A 19,407-nucleotide genomic window follows, 5' to 3' on the forward strand; every position below is an offset into this window, starting at 1 on the left:
TTATTTTATTTTATTGATTACTATTTATGACTGTATTTAGAATTTAAAATAATGCATTTTTTATTTTTTTATTTTATTTATTTTTAAAAGAGGACAATGCACATTAATTAACACAAGAAACAAGTCTCTTATGTAAATGTGCCAGATTTAGCCATTCTGGCTAATTTTCATCTGCAGTCCCTGGCAGGTTGATGGTAAACACACACACAAAAGCAAAAAAATACATACAAAACCAAAAAACAAACAAAGAACCACTATTTATGAAGACATATTTGATTATCCAATAACCACCCTTTTATCATTTTAGAGAAAGAAGCAAGAGATGTAATATTTCTTAGTTCTATGGGTATAGTATTCCAAGTATGTACTGCTCTATAAGAGAATACTGACTGCCCAAAAGCACTTCTTCTATGAGGTATTATACAGTCCCCTCTAGTAGTGGCTCTAGTAGATAAATTCAAATTTTGTTTAATAAATTCATTAAGTGGAGGTGGGGCCATACCATGCAAAATTTTATACACAAGTAGGATATCTGCAAATTTAATCATATTTTCCCAACTTAAAAACCCATATTTAGTTAAAATTTTACAATGGTGATATGAATTAGACCTTTAAAATAATGCATGATAATATTTTCTGCGTCCCTGGAATATAATGAAACGGAAGATGCGCGCGCAGCTACATAAGATATGAAGTACAACTGTTGTAAACAAAGAAAGGGCAAAAACCACTCACCACAAGGGGGAAATGTTGACCTTTATATCCACAGCGCTTGCAGCTCTGAGGGTTTTTTAAACTGAGATAAGCGTGGAGAGAGAGAGAGAGAGAGAGAGAGTCATATGACAGGGATGAGGGGTGTGCTCACACTACCAAAACACTTTCTCCTACGTCTAAAATGAGGTTTCAGAAAGACCGCCGAAGACTTTGTTACCTGCTGACTTTATCACCTCGTGACTTCACGAGAACTTCAATGCCTGAGAGAAAGAATCTCCAAAGGATTTAACACGATGATTACATCTTGTGATGAATCACATGTAGAAGGGAAAGGTAAAAACCATCTGGACAGTAATGGACCCGTTGGGAAGTTTAAGGGAATGAAGTACAGCGTTTCTACGGGGAATAACAACATCTGTCGGCCCGTCGCACCTGTGACCTCACCTGAGTCTGCCTGTGCGCGCATCTCGCTGCCAGGTGTGATGGACGCTGAGGGGCGAGTGGACGAATCCAGACTCAGGTTGCATATATTTAAAAACGGTAAATGATCGATCATCATCATCATCCATATTTTGATTTGAAGAGAGTCATCATAACATAATATGTTGGAAATAAATAAACATGATCACCAGCCTCCAGAGGTGACAGTAGAAGTTTTAGGCTACTTCGTTGTGTTTCATGTATTATCAATTATCCAGTAAAATAATCACAATTATAATTTATCATTTAACTGTGATTATTTTACTGGATCAGCAGATTCTCCTGTTTATATTGTTACACACTCTCATCTACATTTTCAGTAGAAATATCATGTCAGATGTTCTGAGCACGTCACTACTTGTATTTCTGCTTGACCAACAGAGATTGCATAAAATAATGCAAAAAAGAGATTGCTTAAAAATAGTTCTAAATCCCACATCAACCTTGACCAGTTGGACAAAACAAGGATAAACATGAAACTGCTCTTTTATTCTTTCAAATAAACAATATAAAATTGATATACAATATTTTATGGAGTTACATTACAAATAATTGTATTGAATTGCAGAAAAAATTAGAGTAATCCCCCTCTTTACTTCTGCAAGGCAAAAGTAATTAAATTACAGTTTACAGTAATTATTTACTTAGTAATGCATTACACCCAGCACCTACACACTGTAGTTTTTAGAGCCTACTTTTATAACAGACAAGACGTATAGTATTATATCATTATATATTGCACTTAGGTGCACATTACAAAGCACAATTCACATTGTCTGCTTTTGTATATATTGGTTGGTTATAAAAATGTAAAATTATATTGACACAAACTCTTGTTAAAATGTAAAAGCAATTCTATGAAATTTTAGATTTTGAAACCAATTCTGCTGGGCATTCTATTAGAATGAACAATCTCCTACAGTAAGTCCTGAAATTCTGAGAAAAAAAAAACAAAAAAACAATAATAATAATAATAATAAGGTTGATGTCTAACTTTAAAAAATGAATGAGGAGGAGGGTAGTGAATGACGTCCCGGGTCACTAAAGACCCGAGGTATGCATTTAAGGGTTAATCTAAAATCTTATTTGTGTTTTGCTTGATGCCTGTAGGAGTGATTTCAAATTATGACTTTATTAACATGATTTTTTTCCCAAAAGTTTGAATATTGCAGGATGTATTTTTAAATGATTTATCCATCGCATCTTTTTTTAATTTTTTTTTTTAATTCATGTGCCCTCATAATACTTAATCAAAATAACTTCCCCTCGCTTTTGCAGCAACATCTCATCTCTTCTCTGATGATGTGTTTACTGGCGTGAGCAGAGTATTTTAATAAAATGTATTTAAAATACGTATTTCCTTTTGAATATTTTGTAATTTGAATTTTCCTTAACAAAGAAATAATCTAATGTAACTTGTAATTAACTCTTTAATAGACAGTATTTTGTATTTAATATACTTAAAATACATTCAAATATGTTAATATCCATATAGCATGAAAAGCGCTGATGACGTGTGATGTCTGGTATGAAAATACATACAGTATGTTGATCGGCAGGTAGAACATTCAATGGACGAATGTTTTATTGTCCTACGCCTTCCACAGATGATATACATATTTAGATGATTAACTTAGTGATTGCTATTAGGGTGAGAAGAGACTTTCAACCAGCATAACAAAAAATGTTTCTGTAACAAATCACCTACCCTACCTTTAATAGGACTACCAAATAGCCCATCACAGTTTTTTGGCTAGATGCAAGCAAATCATGTGACACATCCTATTGGATCCATTCCAGCGCGCTTATTGTGAACAAGATCAGAAGCAGGTAAAGAAGCTGCTTTTGTGCTCATGTCAAACTGCATTAAGGTAAAGTATCTAGTATCAGTGGTGTATAAAGTACTCGAAAAACATACTTGAGTAAAAGTAGATATCTTACCAGAAAATGACTTTGGTAGAAGTTAAAGTCACTGTTTAGAATGTTACTTGAGTAAAAGTTTTAAAGTATGTGATATTTTTTGCACTTAAGTACGAAAAGTATTTTTTTTATATATTAAACGTAGTTAAGAATTTAAAGTAAAAGTACAATTATATGTAAAATACAAAAGGAGCAAAAAAAAAATATTAAAAATAGTTCTCTACACAGTTTGAGCAGCAAGATTGTGTTCAGTTTTAACTCTTTCTTACATTTTGTTTCTTTGAATTAAAAATGGCTAAATGTTTACTGTAATTTTTAAATATAAAAAAAATACTAATTTAATTATACATAGATCGTTCATGTGCATATAATTCATAGTGCATTATAACTAATGTAAGAGACAACTTTAAAATGTTAAAATGTAAATGTTGAAATGAAAAATGAACAATACTTTTATTAACCTAATTTAATGTTACAAATGGACTCTTATTTTAAAGTCTTACCATTTCATATAAATCCAAACAGTCATGGTTAAAAGTTACCATCTTTACACACAAAGGCATGGCATGGGTCTATTATATGTATACTTCCACATTATTTTTCAACATTATTCACATTACAATCTTGACATTGAACAGTTGGTGTTTTTGTCACATTGTTTTAACCGCTTGAGGAACTATTAATGTTAGCATCCTCTCAGCCTCGACAGCAAACATGCTGCTGTTCTCCACTAATGCAGCATCTAATCAACAATAATGCAGCATCTAGTCAACAAACTAGTTACTTTATAATGATATGAAAACATGTAGGCCTACTGTAGTGTACACTGTATAACATACCGTTTTGTTGTCTGTTTTAAATCCATTTTTGAAATGTCCCGCTCTGTGCAGCACGCAGCCTCACGGCATGTGTCACAACAAACTCTACGAGGCATCAGTGATAGTTTTTATTTCACCTCTAGAGGATGCTCTCGCACTGTATAATGACAGCGCACTCTTCTCAGCCACTCCAGCGACGGACGCAACCCGGAAAATGAAATCACTCGCGGTTGTGCGAACACTTGTTTGCACATGCTTGCTTGCAGTCTGTGTTCTTCCTACTTTATTTTGTAGTAAGTAACGAAAATGCTTTGGGAAATTGTATCGAGTAAAAGTATACATTTTATATTTAGGAAATGTAGTGGAGTAAAAGTAAAAGTTGACAGAAATATAAAACTCAAGTAAAGTACCGATTCTCCCAAAAAATACTTAAGTACTGTAACGAAGTATTATTACTTCGTTACAGTACACCACTGAGTACAATATACTATCAGATATTATTCACTGAATGTCTTTATAGGACAGACAGAATATTAATGCAAATAGCTAGAACTTGTGAATTGACTTGCTAGCTAAAGCATGACATGCTCTGTCTAGTGTCGCACAAATTGCAGTTATACCCCCGGGCGCTGTGGATAATCCACGGACGGGTAGGTCAAGTAATAATATCATTCTGATTAATTGCGAGAGAAAACACAGTTGGTCGTGTCTTAAATTAATGTAACCGTTTGGGTGAAAACTGGATGTGTGTCAGTATATTCGGTCTGTGCGTTTGTTCTTAAAGTGACAGCAGCGTAATAAACCTGTTGCTGTGTCTGTCATTAATGTTAATCAAGCAACAAAAGAAAAAGACAAAATCACTCACTGCGCCTGACTGAATAACTTTAGCATCTTTATAAGGATCATCAATATATATTTAATTCACACAGTGAATCGCACAGTGCAGTGTTTTTACGTTTGAGTATTAATTTCTTGTATTATTTCCTACTGTTAGTTGTTAGTGCTTTTTGAATGCTTTGGCTATACATAGCAACTGAGAGCTACTCTCTCTTATTTGTATCTAACTCCACTGTTACTCTCACACTTCATGATTGTGTGTAAATTTTGTTTTTATTTTTGTATTTTCAAATTACTTTTATTGTAATTAAATACATTTTAAATATTATTTATTTAAATACATTTGATGAGTATGTATTTGTAATTTGTAATTAAATACTTTTTGATGTATTTGTGTCCATCTCTGGGCGTGAGGGCGGGGCAAACTGTCACTCACATGATATTGTCTAATAGCAAACCACAACCATCCAATCAATTCCCCATGGACAAAACAAAGTCCCGCCCTACATTTTTTCTTGTTTTAGAGGCAGTTTCACTTGGATATACAGTATGTCACAATAGAGAACAAAATACTATCACATCTTGCGTTTAATGACGACTTTAATATACAATAATAATAATAATGTAAAACTGCATAAAAAGTTTTGTGTGAGTGTTAGATGCAGGGGTTAAAAATATAATTAGCTCAGTATAAAAACAACAGATGACAATGGAAATCCCTGTACCTTTACATTCAAACATGTGTCTGTATTTGCTGATGTAGTCATCTAGTTACTGTTATCTCCATCTTTGTTGCATTCAAAGGGAAGCAGTTAACATGTAAAGTCTTCATTTTGCATACTATACAAAAGGGCTGGATGACTGTCTGGAATCACTGGTCTACCCAAAGGTCCTCTTCTTATCAAATGCTAGTCAAGTGACATGTTGCCCTTCAAACAGATGAAGAATGGCTTCATAGTAATCCAAAGAGCTATAGAATCTGTGTGTTGTAGAACTACAATCATAAGATTCATGTTCACAGGATTAGTCATGCTTTAGATGTGACGGCAGACAGCATGGTTGCTAGTTTAAAGGATTAGTTCACTTTCAAATGAATATTAGCCCAAGCTTTACTCACCCTCAAGCCATCCTAGGTGTATATGACTTTCTTCTTTCTGATGAACACAATCGGGGAAATATTAATAAATATCCTGATGCATCCCAGCTTTATAATGGCAGTGAGCGGGATCAACATCCATCCATTATAAAAATATTCCACACGGCTCCCGGGGGGGGGTTAATAAAGACCTTTTAAAGTGAAGTGAAGCATTTGTGTAAAAAAAAATCCATATTTAACAAGTTATGAAGTAAAATATCTAGGTTCTGCCAGACCGCCTAATGTTACACCTTAGAATTGTAGATCTTTAGCAGTAGGTCTGTTTAGTGTTAGTATCAAATGATTCGACATGCTCCAGTATCGTTTGATATCTGTGAATTAGCAGATTGTCAGCATTGTCAGTATATGGAGCAACTAGACTAACCCTGAACCCCTGATATAGGTCTAAATTGTACTAGCAGCTTGTTAGATTAACTTGATTGATGCCTTTATCTTTTAAAGGTGCCCTAGAATTAAAAATTGAATTTATCTTGGTACATGTACAGTACATGGAAATGACATACAGTGAGTCTCAAACACCGTTGTTTCCTCCTTCTTATGTAAATCTCATTTGTTTAAAAGACCTCCGACGAACAGGCGAATCTCAACATAACACCGACTGTTACATAACAGTCGGCATCATTAATATGTATGCCCCCAATATTTAGACAAGGGCAGCACGTCTGGCTGTATGCCAGCTAAGCAAGCAAGGACATGTTCAAGCATTAGACAAGGTCTTTCTAAATGCAGCCAGTATTACCCTTTCGCACGTCTGGCTGTGCACAGCTGAATCATCAGGCTAGGTAAGCAAGCAAGGACAGTAGCAAAAAATGGCAGATGGAGCAATAATAACTGACATGATCCATGATTACATGATATTTTTAGTGATATTTGTAAATTGAAATCTACAATCTTTCTAAATGTTTAGCGCCAGCCAAAGCGCGCACGTTAGCATGTTGCTAATGTACTGTTAAATGTGGTTAAAGTTACCATCGTTTCTTACTGTATTCACGAAGACAAGACTGTCGTTATTTTCATTTTTTAAACACTTGCAGTCTGTATAATTCATAAACACAACTTCATTCTTTATAAATCTCTCCAACAGTGTGTAATGTTAGCTTTAGCCACGGAGCATAGCCTCAAACTCATTCAGAATCAAACGTAAACATCCAAATAAACACTGTACTTACACGATTAGACATGCTGCATGATGAACACTTTGTAAAGAACAATTTTGAGGGTCATATTAGCTGTGTGAACTTTGTTTATGCTGTTAAAGGCAAGCGCGAGCTCCATGGACGGGGAGCGTGAGCATTTAAAGGGGCCGCAGCCTAAATCGGCTCATATTTAATGATGCCCCAAAATAGGCAGTTAAAAAAATGAATAAAAAAAAAAATGTATGGGGTATTTTGAGCTGAAACTTCACAGACACATTCAGGGGACACCTTAGACTTATATTACATCTTTTAAAAAGACGTTCTATGGCACCTTTAATAACAGTTTACATGGTCAAAGTCACCAATTAGCTTACATTTGATTAGTTTGATCTACAAAAGGAGTAAATATTTCTTCATTTTGTGCCATTTTCAGCATTTTATTTTGTTCTATTTAAATTAAATTAATATTACTTTATCATTGATATACTATTTTAGTTTTTATTAATTTTGAAATTATTTTTATATATTCCATTTTAATTTTAATTAAAGTTTGTCATTTTGCATTTTTTAGTTATAATAAGCCTAGTTATAATTTGAGCAGTTCTGTTTGTATTTTGAGTAAATTATGTGATGTAATCCCCTCATTGGGTCTCTAAATTAACTCATATCTGCAACTATTAGTATTCATGAGATCTAGTTACATTTGAAGCTTAATATTCAGCAGCACACCCTAATCTTACAACACAAGTATGTGGCACGAGAGTGTGATGCAAACATGACCACATCAGTAACGTTTAAAGACATACGTCACAATTCAAAGCCGAACTGGCATTTCACCAACTGTCCTTCAGCGTATCTTCTGCTGAGTGTGAAGGCCTCACATCTCCAAAACACATACCTCCTGTTCGATGACATGAGAATCTGTGCAAAGTGAATAAATTACATAATCAGCTCTGTAAGAAGGGGATTAGAGGTTGTTTTTGTTCTGTGTGGACCCTCAAACTCTCTCTGCCCTGGCTGTGAGCTTATTGTGAAATGCTGAATTGCTAATGCTAATACAATGCGAATGCTTAGGTTTGACTTGTTCTCTCTGGTGCAGTACATTTCTTTAAAGTGATGCAATTAAATGTTGTGATGATGCTCTGTTTGATTAATCAATACATTTGTTTAAACTGTTTATTTGTTTAAAGCTGATGCATTGCCTTTCCAATCAATTGTAAGGAGTCTGACACTGACAATATCAATTGATACTCCTTAGTAAGCAAGTTATCAGTTAGTTCAGAGGTTTTCAGTATTTTAGATGGCACAGACCTCAAAATATCATCATCTCCACCCCAAAATTTAAAAAGCAGCTATATATTTTATTTTATTTGTATAAATGCCAAATAATTCTGTAAAGTAATATGAATATGCATAAAATGTTTTTATTTTATTTAAATATTTTTTATATATTTAACATTATATTATTTTTTTCTATTATGTATACATTTTTTAATCAATATCCTTTATTTTATTATTTTTTACTTTTTCAAAGTGTGTTAATTTAGTTTAATAATACTTTTAATTATTTATATTATTAATATTTTTTTTATCTTAATGTTAAGTTTACCCTGTTTTTCTCTTAACATTTCCAATGAAAATGCATTGCATTCTTTAAACATTTTTTTAACATTTCCTGTAGAGTACAGCTCTCAAAAATAGTCAGTATACTTGATGAATAAAAGGAACTGACATTGTGAAATAGCGAATATCCCGAGCCATGTGTTCCTATTATACCTGCTAATCATCTTCAAATGTCTGTCTTGTGTCCTGTTTGTGTGATTCAGGTGGTGTGTCACCTGACGAACGGGGTCAGGTATGGCGCTTTCTGTTTGGGATGTACCCCTGCAGCTCTACAGCTCTGGAGCGCCATCTACTGCTGGAGCAGATGGCGGTGCGCTATCAGGTCATGAAGAGGAAGTGGCAACAGCTGCTTCCTGGAGCTGTTCGTCTGCGTCTTAATGGCACTGATGGTAAATCATATTACAAGGCAGAACAAACACTTTTAATATGGAACAGTTTGCCCTTACCAACCGCAATAAAATGTTCAGTCTTGATACTGAAAACCTTTGATATACATACATAACTGATAAGTTGTGGTGATGTTGAACCACAACTAATAATAAATAAATGTTCTTTTTTGTCTTGTCTGTTTATTTTCCAGCTGAACTGTTGACAGCAGTCAAGTTTTTTGACCAGAGGCAGGACAGAGAGCAGAATCAGCAGCAGTATCAGTCAGAAGAGGCCCGAGAGAAGATATCCTTTTTGCAACTGCAGGCTCAGGTAAAACTGCCAGCTTAACTTCTTCCTAAATGATATACCACATGTGAGACTTTAGAGTTGTCAAGTGGTTGGAGGGGCTGAAAAATAAAAGGGCTTGGTGATATAAAATGTATTGTATTTTACTTAAAATGACAAAAACTTTAACAATATTAAACACTAGGGCTGCCTTCTAATATTCGACTAATCGTTAGTCAAATAGAAGAGGCTTAGTTGACCAAAAATTTTATTAGTCAGTTAGTTGCAAAAAAACAAAACAAAACAAAAAAAAACCTTGTTGCAAAGTCAAGCAGTCTGTGAGGGACAGATAGGTAATGATGGGTTCTTGTGGTAATTACAGTATGTCAGGCAGAAAATTTAAACGATATCCATCAAACTCAAATATCGTTAGCCTCATAGCATAATTGCCTAAGTATCATTTGAAAATGAATGACTTAGGCAATTATGCTATGAGGCTAACGATATAGCTTATCATTTGAAACATGTATGTAGTAGCAACTTTCCATGGCTGCTTGCTGTAACATTAACCTAGATAAATGTGTGCTGTTATTAGGTGCATATCCAAGTGTTTGTGCAGAGTGTGGAAGCTAAAGTATAGCGCGCTTACTGCAGGCGCATGCGCGATCACTTGCATTTTTTCCTGTAAACAGTGGAAAAAAATGTTGGTCATATAGATAAGAGTAATGCATCATTCAAAACTTATTTATTTGTGTAAACTCACAATAACAAGAAAATGTTGTGCCATTGTAAAATAAAGAAAACAAACAGGATGTGCTTTCTACCGTCTCAGTCTCTGTAAACTTGAGCGCGTCAAAAAACCCCACAAAAAATTCTCCGTGTCCTTGCTTCAAAAACATGAGAAATATATCTTGAAAGCTTGAAATGTCAAGCAATTGTCAACCATTTCAAGTGCAAAACAAATATTCCCAGATTATGTAATCCATATGAAATGTGCATAAATGAGCTCAAAACACAATTGTTTAATAAGAAGGTACAGTATGTCACTTCAGTTTTGGTTCATATTTTAAATGTGCAGGTGCTATTTGAACGGGTAACCTTTGACCTGGAAGAGCTTCAGGAGGCCATACGCATCATTGACAAAGATGTTCCTCGAACCGACAGAGATCTTCCCTACTACCGGTGAGAACTTGTTTAATATGCTAAATAAAGAAAATGCTGGTTAAAAAGGTATCGAAGCATTTGCTAATTGCGACTTTTTATTTCACTATTCTAAATTTTTCTCCCAATTACACAATTTTCTCACAAGAGTTTATCACAGTTCTGACTTTATTTCTTGCAATTCCATCTTTATAACATCTAATTCTGACTTTTTTTCTCTCAATTCCAAGTTCATAACTTGCAAATCTGACATCTTTTATGAAATTGTGAAACAGAATTGTGAGAAGTTGCAATTATTATTTTTTTTTTTTTTCCTGTGGCGGAAACAAGCTTCCATAAAATCCTTTTTGTTTTGCTCTTGAAGTTATACAGTATCTTTACAAAGCCTTTTAGTAAGAGGAAAGGTGGAGAATAATATATTTATGGTTCTGTTGTTTTGTTGGGTCTTATTGTTCACATATTATGATTTTATGGTGCTCATTAACGAACACATTATCATATCTCTTCATTTCCCTGGAGGAAAGACTTCCTTGTTAAGATTTCCGTGTTTGATTCTTCAATGGCTACATAAATCTATCTTGATCTACACACAGCAAGTCTATTCATCTTCATGACTGGATGATTCTGTTTTAAAATTCTGTTTTGGTGTTTAATTTACACCAAAATAGTTTTAAAATAAATCCATCATTGCATGTGTTTTGCATGACATCTCTCTCTCTCTCTCTCTCTCTCTCTTTTTTTCAAATAGCACAGTTCCTTCTTCATTTCTGCTGAAGAAAGTAAAGTCAATAATTCCTTTCTCTTGTCTGTTTACACAAGTTTACACAAACCACATGGAGTTGTGAAATATAGGGCTCAATTTGTATTACCAGCGCAAAGCAAACATTTCATTGCCACACCAATTTATCAAACAACCTTGGAGCTCAGCTTAAATAACACTCAGGAGTCTGTTGCACGGTTTTACTGTGGTTAAACAGTAACTAGTTTTGAGTACAGTCAGCTTAACTCTCTTTGGAAGCAGAATTTACTATCTAGATACAAAATCCACAAATAGAGCAGATTTTTGTAGCTCTTTCACAAAGACACAGTGTTGGCTTCTGAACAGTCATATTATAATTACATTATATAATGAATTGCAAATATAGGAATACACAATAATTACTTATATAAAATAAACACTTATTAAATTTTATAAATGGTATATTAGCAAAAATGATTTTTGCTTTTCAGCAAAAAATTAATGCTTTTCAGGTGCTGGTCATATAATTAGAATATCATCAAAAAGTTGATTTATTTCACTAATTCCATTCAAAAAGTGAACTGACAACTAAGGAAAATCCCAAATTCAGTATCTCAGAAAATTAGAATATTGTGAACAGGTTCAATATTGAAGACACCTGGTGCCACACTCTAATCAGCTAATTAACTCAAAACACCTGCAAAGGCCTTTAAATGGTCTCTCAGTCTAGTTCTGTAGGCTACACAATCATGGGGAAGACTGCTGACTTGACAGTTGTCCAAAAGACGACCATTGACACCTTGCACAAGGAGGGCAAGACACAAAAGGTCATTGCAAAAGAGGCTGGCTGTTTACAGAGCTCTGTGTCCAAGCACATTAATAGAGAGGTGAAGGGAAGGAAAAGATGTGGTAGAAAAAAAGTGTACAAGCAATGGGGATAACCGCACCCTGGAGAGGATTGTGAAACAAAACCCATTCAAAAATGTGGGGGAGATTCACAAAGAGTGGACTGCAGCTGGAGTCAGTGCTTCAAGAACCACTACGCACAGACGTATGCAAGACATGGGTTTCAGCTGTTGCATTCCTTGTGTCAAGCCACTCTTGAACAACAGACAGCGTCAGAAGCGTCTCGCCTGGGCTAAAGACAAAAAGGACTGGACTGCTGCTGAGTGGTCCCAAGTTATGTTCTCTGATGAAAGTAAATTTTGCATTTCCTTTGGAAATCAGGGTCCCAGAGTCTGGAGGAAGAGAGGAGAGGCACACAATCCACGTTGCTTGAGGTCCAGTGTAAAGTTTCCACAGTCAGTGATGGTTTGGGGTACCATGTCATCTGCTGGTGTTGGTCCACTGTGTTTTCTGAGGTCCAAGGTCAACTCAGCCGTATACCAGGAAGTTTTAGAGCACTTCATGCTTCCTGCTGTTGACCAACTTTATGGAGATGCAGATTTCATTTTCCAACAGGACTTGGCACCTGCACACAGTGCCAAAGCTACCAGTACCTGGTTTAAGGACCATGGTATCCCTGTTCTTAATTGGCCAGCAAACTCACCTGACCTTAACCCCATAGAAAATCTATGGGGTATTATGAAGAGGAAGATGCGATATGCCAGACCCAACAATGCAGAAGAGCTGAAGGCCACTATCAGAGCAACCTGGGCTCTCATAACACCTGAGCAGTGCCACAGACTGATCAACTCCATGCCACGCCGCATTGCTGCAGTAATTCAGGCAAAAGGAGCCCCAACTAAGTATTGAGTGCTGTACATGCTCATACTTTTCATGTTCATACTTTTCAGTTGGCCAAGATTTCTTAAAATCCTTTCTTTGTATTGGTCTTAAGTAATATTCTAATTTTCTGAGATACTGAATTTGGGATTTTCCTTAGTTGTCAGTTATAGTCATCAAAATTAAAAGAAATAAACATTTGAAATATATCAGTCTGTGTGTAATGAATTAATATAATATACAAGTTTCACTTTTTGAATGGAATTAGTGAAATAAATCAACTTTTTGATGATATTCTAATTATATGACCATCACCTGTATTTTGCTTTGTGTTGTAAACAATTTTTTTTTTAAATAAAAGAATGGTACTCTAACTTAGAGCAAATGATAATACAAACTAATAAAATATATATATATATATATATATATATTAGTTTATATTATGCCACCCCTTTTGTGGCAGCAACATCAAAGTTTTCTTGATAGCCGACTACTAATGTTTTTTTGCTACTAGGAAATTTTTAAAATGTACAGCATGAAAGTGGTTGTATTAAAGTGTTTTTTACTCTGTTAAAATACAACCGCTTAATTAAATCAGTCTTTTAAAGAATAAAGAGCTTCTAATCACTTGCATTTCATCACAGGAATGAAGGATTGGGTAATCTGCTTGTGTTGAGAGATATCCTAATCACATATGCTGCTTTTCACCCAGGTATGTAAATACACTTTAGAGTAAATACACTTTTTTTTTTTTTAAAGAAATTAGTACTTGATATAATTGTTCTAATGTGACAGTAAAGACATTTTATATATATATATATATATATATATATATATATATATATATATATATATATATATATACTTAGTATTAGTTTTATTTGAAATAAATGCTGTTCTTTTGAACTTTCTATTCAAGTCTTAAAAAAATATATATCCTGGTTTCTGCAAAAATATTACGCGGTTTTAATATTAAGCTGTTTTAAATGTTGATAATAAGATTAAATGTTTCTCAAGCATCAAATCAGCATATTAGAATGATTTATGAAGGATCATGTGACACTGAAGACTGGAGTAATGATGCTGAAAATTCAGCTTTGTCATCAAAGGAATAAATTACACTAAAGTAATTTAAACAGAAAACAATTATTTTAAATTTTAATAATATTCACAGTATTTACTGTATTTTTGATCAAATAAATGCAGCCTTGATGATCATAAAATCTTATTGACCCAAAACCTTTGAACTCTTTTATTATTATTTGGCTGTTTGTGATCTGATGTTTTGTTTGCTGGTGAAGGGCGACACCTAGTGGTTAAATTGTGAAATACTGTATTTCCGTATTCCGTATAATTTGTTCCAAACCTTAAAGGGATAGTTCACCCAAAAATAAAAATTCTGTCTTCATTTACTCACCCTCAGGTTTTTCCAAACCTGCATACATTTCTTTGTTCTGCTGAACACAAAGGAAGATATTTGGAAGAATGTTTGTAAACAAACAGATCTCAGCCCCCCATTGACTACCATAATATATTTTTTTCCTACTATGGTAGTCAGTGGGAGGCGAGATCTGCTTGGTTGCAAACATTCTTCAAAATAACTTATTTTGTGTTCAGCAGAAGAAAGAAACTCATATAGGTTTGGAACAACTTGAGGGTAAGAAAATTATGACAGAATTGTAATTTTTGGGTGAACTATCCCTTTAATCAGTTTTTTTTTCCCTCCGGTTTGCAGAAGTAAGTTACGCTCAGGGTATGAATGACCTATGCAGTCGCTTTCTAGAGGTTCTCGACTCAGAAGTGGACACTTACTGGAGCTTCTCCTGCTACATGGAGAAGTTTTCCAAAGACTTCCGTGCTGATGGACTGTATCGCAAAATGGGTGGGTTTCCTTGTTTTTTCCAAACTGTTAAGATCTGTTTTTAGCAGTTATAATGGCCCTTGATTGCTGTCTGCATTCACTGATAATAACGGTCAAATGCTGTTTCTGCTATAATGTTTATCAGAATTGGAAGCTGCTTTACTAAAAGAACTGGATCCTCAACTACACTCTCATCTGGTCACAGATAACATGGAAAGACTCACATTTTGTCACAGGTTTGTTTCGATTTTCTTTTTTGCTCTCTCGTTTTCCTTCTCTTTCTGTCACTTTATACACTTTAATTTTGTCTTTGTCTTCCATTCAGGTGGCTTCTGTTGGGTTTCCAGCGGGAGTTTGAGCACAGCGATGCTCTGCGTCTGTTTGAGATTCTCAGCTGTGATCACCTGGAGCTCATCTCACAGCAGGTGGATCGTGCTCGATATCAGGAGAGACTGGCGCGCAAACACAGCCTGGGTAAGAGTCCTTTCAACCACCTTTTCTAGTCTCTCAATAAAAATAGACAATTCTTAGTTTTCAGTTTTACAGTTTTTATCATGAATGATTTATTATTATAGGGAAGAAAAGACTATAGGGAAGAAAAGACTATAGCAACTTCCATTTCATGTCGCCTTTAAACATTTGATGCCTTTTTAAAGACATCTTAGCAATCCCAAAAGCCCAAATCAACATAATTGCTGGCGAAAAGATGACTTGCATACAAAACGAGCAGATAATCACTACTTTTTGTATTATGCATGTCATATTGTGTAATTTCTTTCAGCACTTTGGTCAGCTTTGCTGTGTTTAAATGTGTTATATAAATGGATTTTACTTACTTGAATACTAAATGTTCTTGATTTATGACTTTGTGATCTCCAGAGGAGGAACCTGTGAAGGAACTACATGCTGTAAACACAGACTTCACCTTTGAACTCTTCATGTGTGCCACCATCTTGCTGGAGAACAGAGACACTTTACTCAGCTGCAGGAATGAGGTTCAGCTCATACAGTTTACCAGCAGGTGTGTGTGTACAATTTTCTACAGATGTATAATGTAATATATATATATAATATGTATATGTATATGTGTGTATATATAATGTATTATATGTACATATAATGTGTATATATAAATCCTTCATGATCATATAGTGGCCCCAAAATGTGCTTTTAACACAAAAGTCAAACTTAAAAATGTCTAAATTTTTAGCGTCTAAGTACTCATACTTATATATTGTCTTAAGAAAGAAAGAAAATTTTTAAAAAATAAATAAATAAATAATATAGAAAATGTATTTTTGTGCAGTGTTTTGTTACAAACTGCTATCTCTCTTTAAAATGAATACCAATTGATTTGATTATGTTGTATCTTATGCAATGGCATTCATACATTTTTAGTGTGAATTAAAGGTAGGGTAGGTAATTTCAGAGAAATTAAATTTTTGCTAACAATAGTAAGCTTTGAAAGCATTAGATCCCACCCTTCCTGGAGAGCATCTCCAAAGCCACACCTCTTCCAAAACACATGATCCAAAGCATCACGAGAGAACGCACTGATGACGTGTGATGTCTGCGCAAGCAGGTTGTGCGGAGGTATGGAAATACATATGTTGAAAGGCAGGTTGATGCAATGACTGGACGAACATTTTTTGGCCCTGAGACTTCCACAGAAGATGTTTTCCATATATTTAGATATGAAGAGTTTGGTTCAAAATGCAATAAATGCGATTAAAAAAAAAAACCAAATCTGCCAAAATCAGTATTGTATCTGGTCAGTATTGAAAAGTCATTCATTAATTTTGCGCAAAATGCGATATCCGGCGTGTTATTCTGTCATGTTTTCTTCTTTTCTTTCCAAAATGCGACAAACGCCAGTCCCCCTTCTCTGCAGAATGCGATATATCCGCTCAACCAATCACAGAGCACCATTCCACCCACTGTAAATAGTAATGGCGACGCTCTGAATACACCCGACATCCTAGTTTTCCTTATCTACTTTGTACTTTGTGATCAACAAAAACAGAAAAATGAATAATTTTGACGGCATTGATGAACCTGTGGTGGTTTCTGCGGTGGGGAAGAAATGCAAGTCATCGAAATGTAATCATTTACATGAGGAGATTAAGAAGATGAGGCACTCGAGTCGGGAGGAAGAAAAATGCCGGCTGTTGCTTGTTCCACGACAGCATCAAACTTCTGTCACGGTCCCCAAAACTGAATCATGAACGGTTTTTAAAAGCCGTTTTTAATACCAATGTACTCGGCAAATGTGTTTATTTGACGCGTGCGGTGGCGCCACATACTCTTTAATCGGTAATGACAAACAGAGACATAATTAATTTATAACGTAAACAAGATGACTCGTTGAATTCATTTTGGGAGCGACGACTGAATGTATTTTTATTCAAATGCCTGTATATAAGATTAGTATTGACAAAGTTCAGAGGCATATATGTGGATCAATTTACTTTGTTGTGTATTTTCAATATGAAAAATAACTTTCATATTGGTGGATTCATTGCATTTTGGGAAAAAAAAAAAAAAAAAAAACGTCATGGATTTATTGCATTTTGAGAAAAAAAAATCAGTTTTTATAATAAACCTTTGAAAATTAAAATCTAGATTTGAATTTTTAATGTTTTTATAACCAAAAGATGCTATGCGAAAGTTTACTTTTTACCACTTTCTTGGTAAAGAAAACACATTTTTACTCATGGATTTATAGCATTTTGGAAACCAAACTCTTCATATATTTATATTTATATTTTTTTATATTAAGACCACTTCTATTATCGATTGCTATCAGAAAGTTTCAACTATATTACTGTATAACAAAAAGTGTTTTTAAAAAAATATTGCCTACCCTACCTTTAAGTGTCTAAATATGTTTTGAGGCTATTGTATAATGCATTGTTTTCGTTCATGAAGCACAAGAATCTAATCATGCTGTCATGGTCAGTCTGCAGGGCAAGCTTGACCTGAACAGTACCCTGAAAAAAGCTGAGGAACAATTTTACAACTACTGCAAACGCTCATCCTGGGACTATTTGAGCGGCCTCTGTCGCACACGCAAGAGCAAAGAGGACCATTTCTTATATCAACTCCGTAACCTTTTTTCCTGAGAAGGCCTGCTTGGGATTTTTCAGGAAACAATCTTCTTGACAGAAACTCATGGACAAACTTTATCCTCCAGTGGGATTTTGGGAATCCAGTGGGAATTTTACTCCAAAGAAGGATGCTGCTTTTAACCAGAGTTTTGTACAGGAACAAGATGGACTCCTTCCAAACAGTTCCTTCAGTATTTGATCTTAGTTTATAAGGCTTTTATTATTGTGCCAGAGTTACAGCAAAACACTAATTTAACCAATCTAAGATAATCAAATAAGACTTTTATTTAACCAATAACCCTGACCATGCTTGAAAATATAAGTAGCATTCTGGAATATAGCAGATTATTGATAGTACTGAAGACTTGATTAAGCGTATTAAGTATGCAACATCAAAATTCGCTTTATTTTGAACAGGATTTTGTAGTGCGCAATGACTGGAAAAACGCAGAAAACCGAGATCCTTACTGCTGATCTGAGACCTGACCTGTGAATATTATTCAGTCTTAGAAAAATAGTACTTGCGTATTTTACAGCACAATATAATAATAGAAACATGGGCTCAGTTCTGAGAAGCTCTAGAAGACCCTCTGTGGTGTTGTCTTACCAATCGTAGAGTGCTCAAGTATGTACTGATCAGAAATAGCACATTGAACCAGGACACCCTTCACTCTGAGACCACGCTGCATGGGTTTTTATTATGTAAGAGACAGAAAATATAAGTGTACATTTGGAGATATGGAATATTGCACATAACATTTGGTTATTTATTGAGAATTGACACACTATTCAGGGGGAGTGCTGTTAACATTGTTTTCTAAGATAATTAAATGACTGACCAACACATTTTGGGGAACGGGTGCTGTAATTTTGATGCTGCCCACTGATGTTTGGATTAAATTTTGAAGTTTGCACATCATGTTTATTAATATTTTAATTAATGTAGCAATAATATAAAGACACTGCAATGTTAAACAGAATGAATGAATCTAGCTATGTATTTTCGGTGAGAAGTGTCATTCATGAACCCGTGTGTGTGTGTGTGTGTGTGTGTGTGTGTGTGTGTGTGTGTGTGTGTGTGTGTGTGTGTGTGTGTGATACTGAGAGTGAGTGTTTTATTTTAAGATTACTATGTGACATTTAAGCTGTCAGTTTCTAGTGAGTCACTTCATAAAGAATAGACTCATGCTTGGTAGCCATTAAATATTCTTGTGAAATAAAGTGTGGTGATTTGAATGTGACTTTTTTTTCTAATTAAAGTTAAATCTGAGCTATGATTCATGGCACTTTCCGTGAATAGGGTGCAAACCAAGAATCATAATATCAGTGCAACCCTGTTACCACACAATTTTTATATGTAACGTTCCTTAAAAATCTGATGCACAGTGACTGATATAATTTGGACTTTTTCTCGATTTTTACAAATATTGTAGTTTTGAATGTATTCATCAAGCTCAGGGTGTACACTGTAACCAA

The 19,407-nt window shown here is 34.6% G+C and overlaps 1 protein-coding gene across 1 annotated transcript; it reads left to right on the top strand.

The window, feature by feature from the left end:
* The first annotated feature begins 746 nt into the window (after positions 1-746).
* Positions 747-19,167, top strand: si:dkey-238d18.4 (TBC1 domain family member 15). The gene is made up of 10 exons (XM_048161296.1): positions 747-1,254; positions 8,888-9,073; positions 9,265-9,383; positions 10,417-10,520; positions 13,608-13,675; positions 14,699-14,845; positions 14,970-15,060; positions 15,150-15,298; positions 15,704-15,845; positions 17,784-19,167. Exons 1-10 carry the CDS (start codon positions 1,008-1,010, stop codon positions 17,944-17,946), a joined length of 1,416 nt encoding a protein of 471 aa, XP_048017253.1. The 5' UTR covers positions 747-1,007; the 3' UTR covers positions 17,947-19,167.
* Positions 19,168-19,407: the final 240 nt, after the last annotated feature.

The sequence above is a fragment of the Megalobrama amblycephala genome, linkage group LG16 (assembly GCF_018812025.1).
Source record: "Megalobrama amblycephala isolate DHTTF-2021 linkage group LG16, ASM1881202v1, whole genome shotgun sequence".
Taxonomy (NCBI): Eukaryota; Metazoa; Chordata; class Actinopteri; order Cypriniformes; family Xenocyprididae; genus Megalobrama; species Megalobrama amblycephala.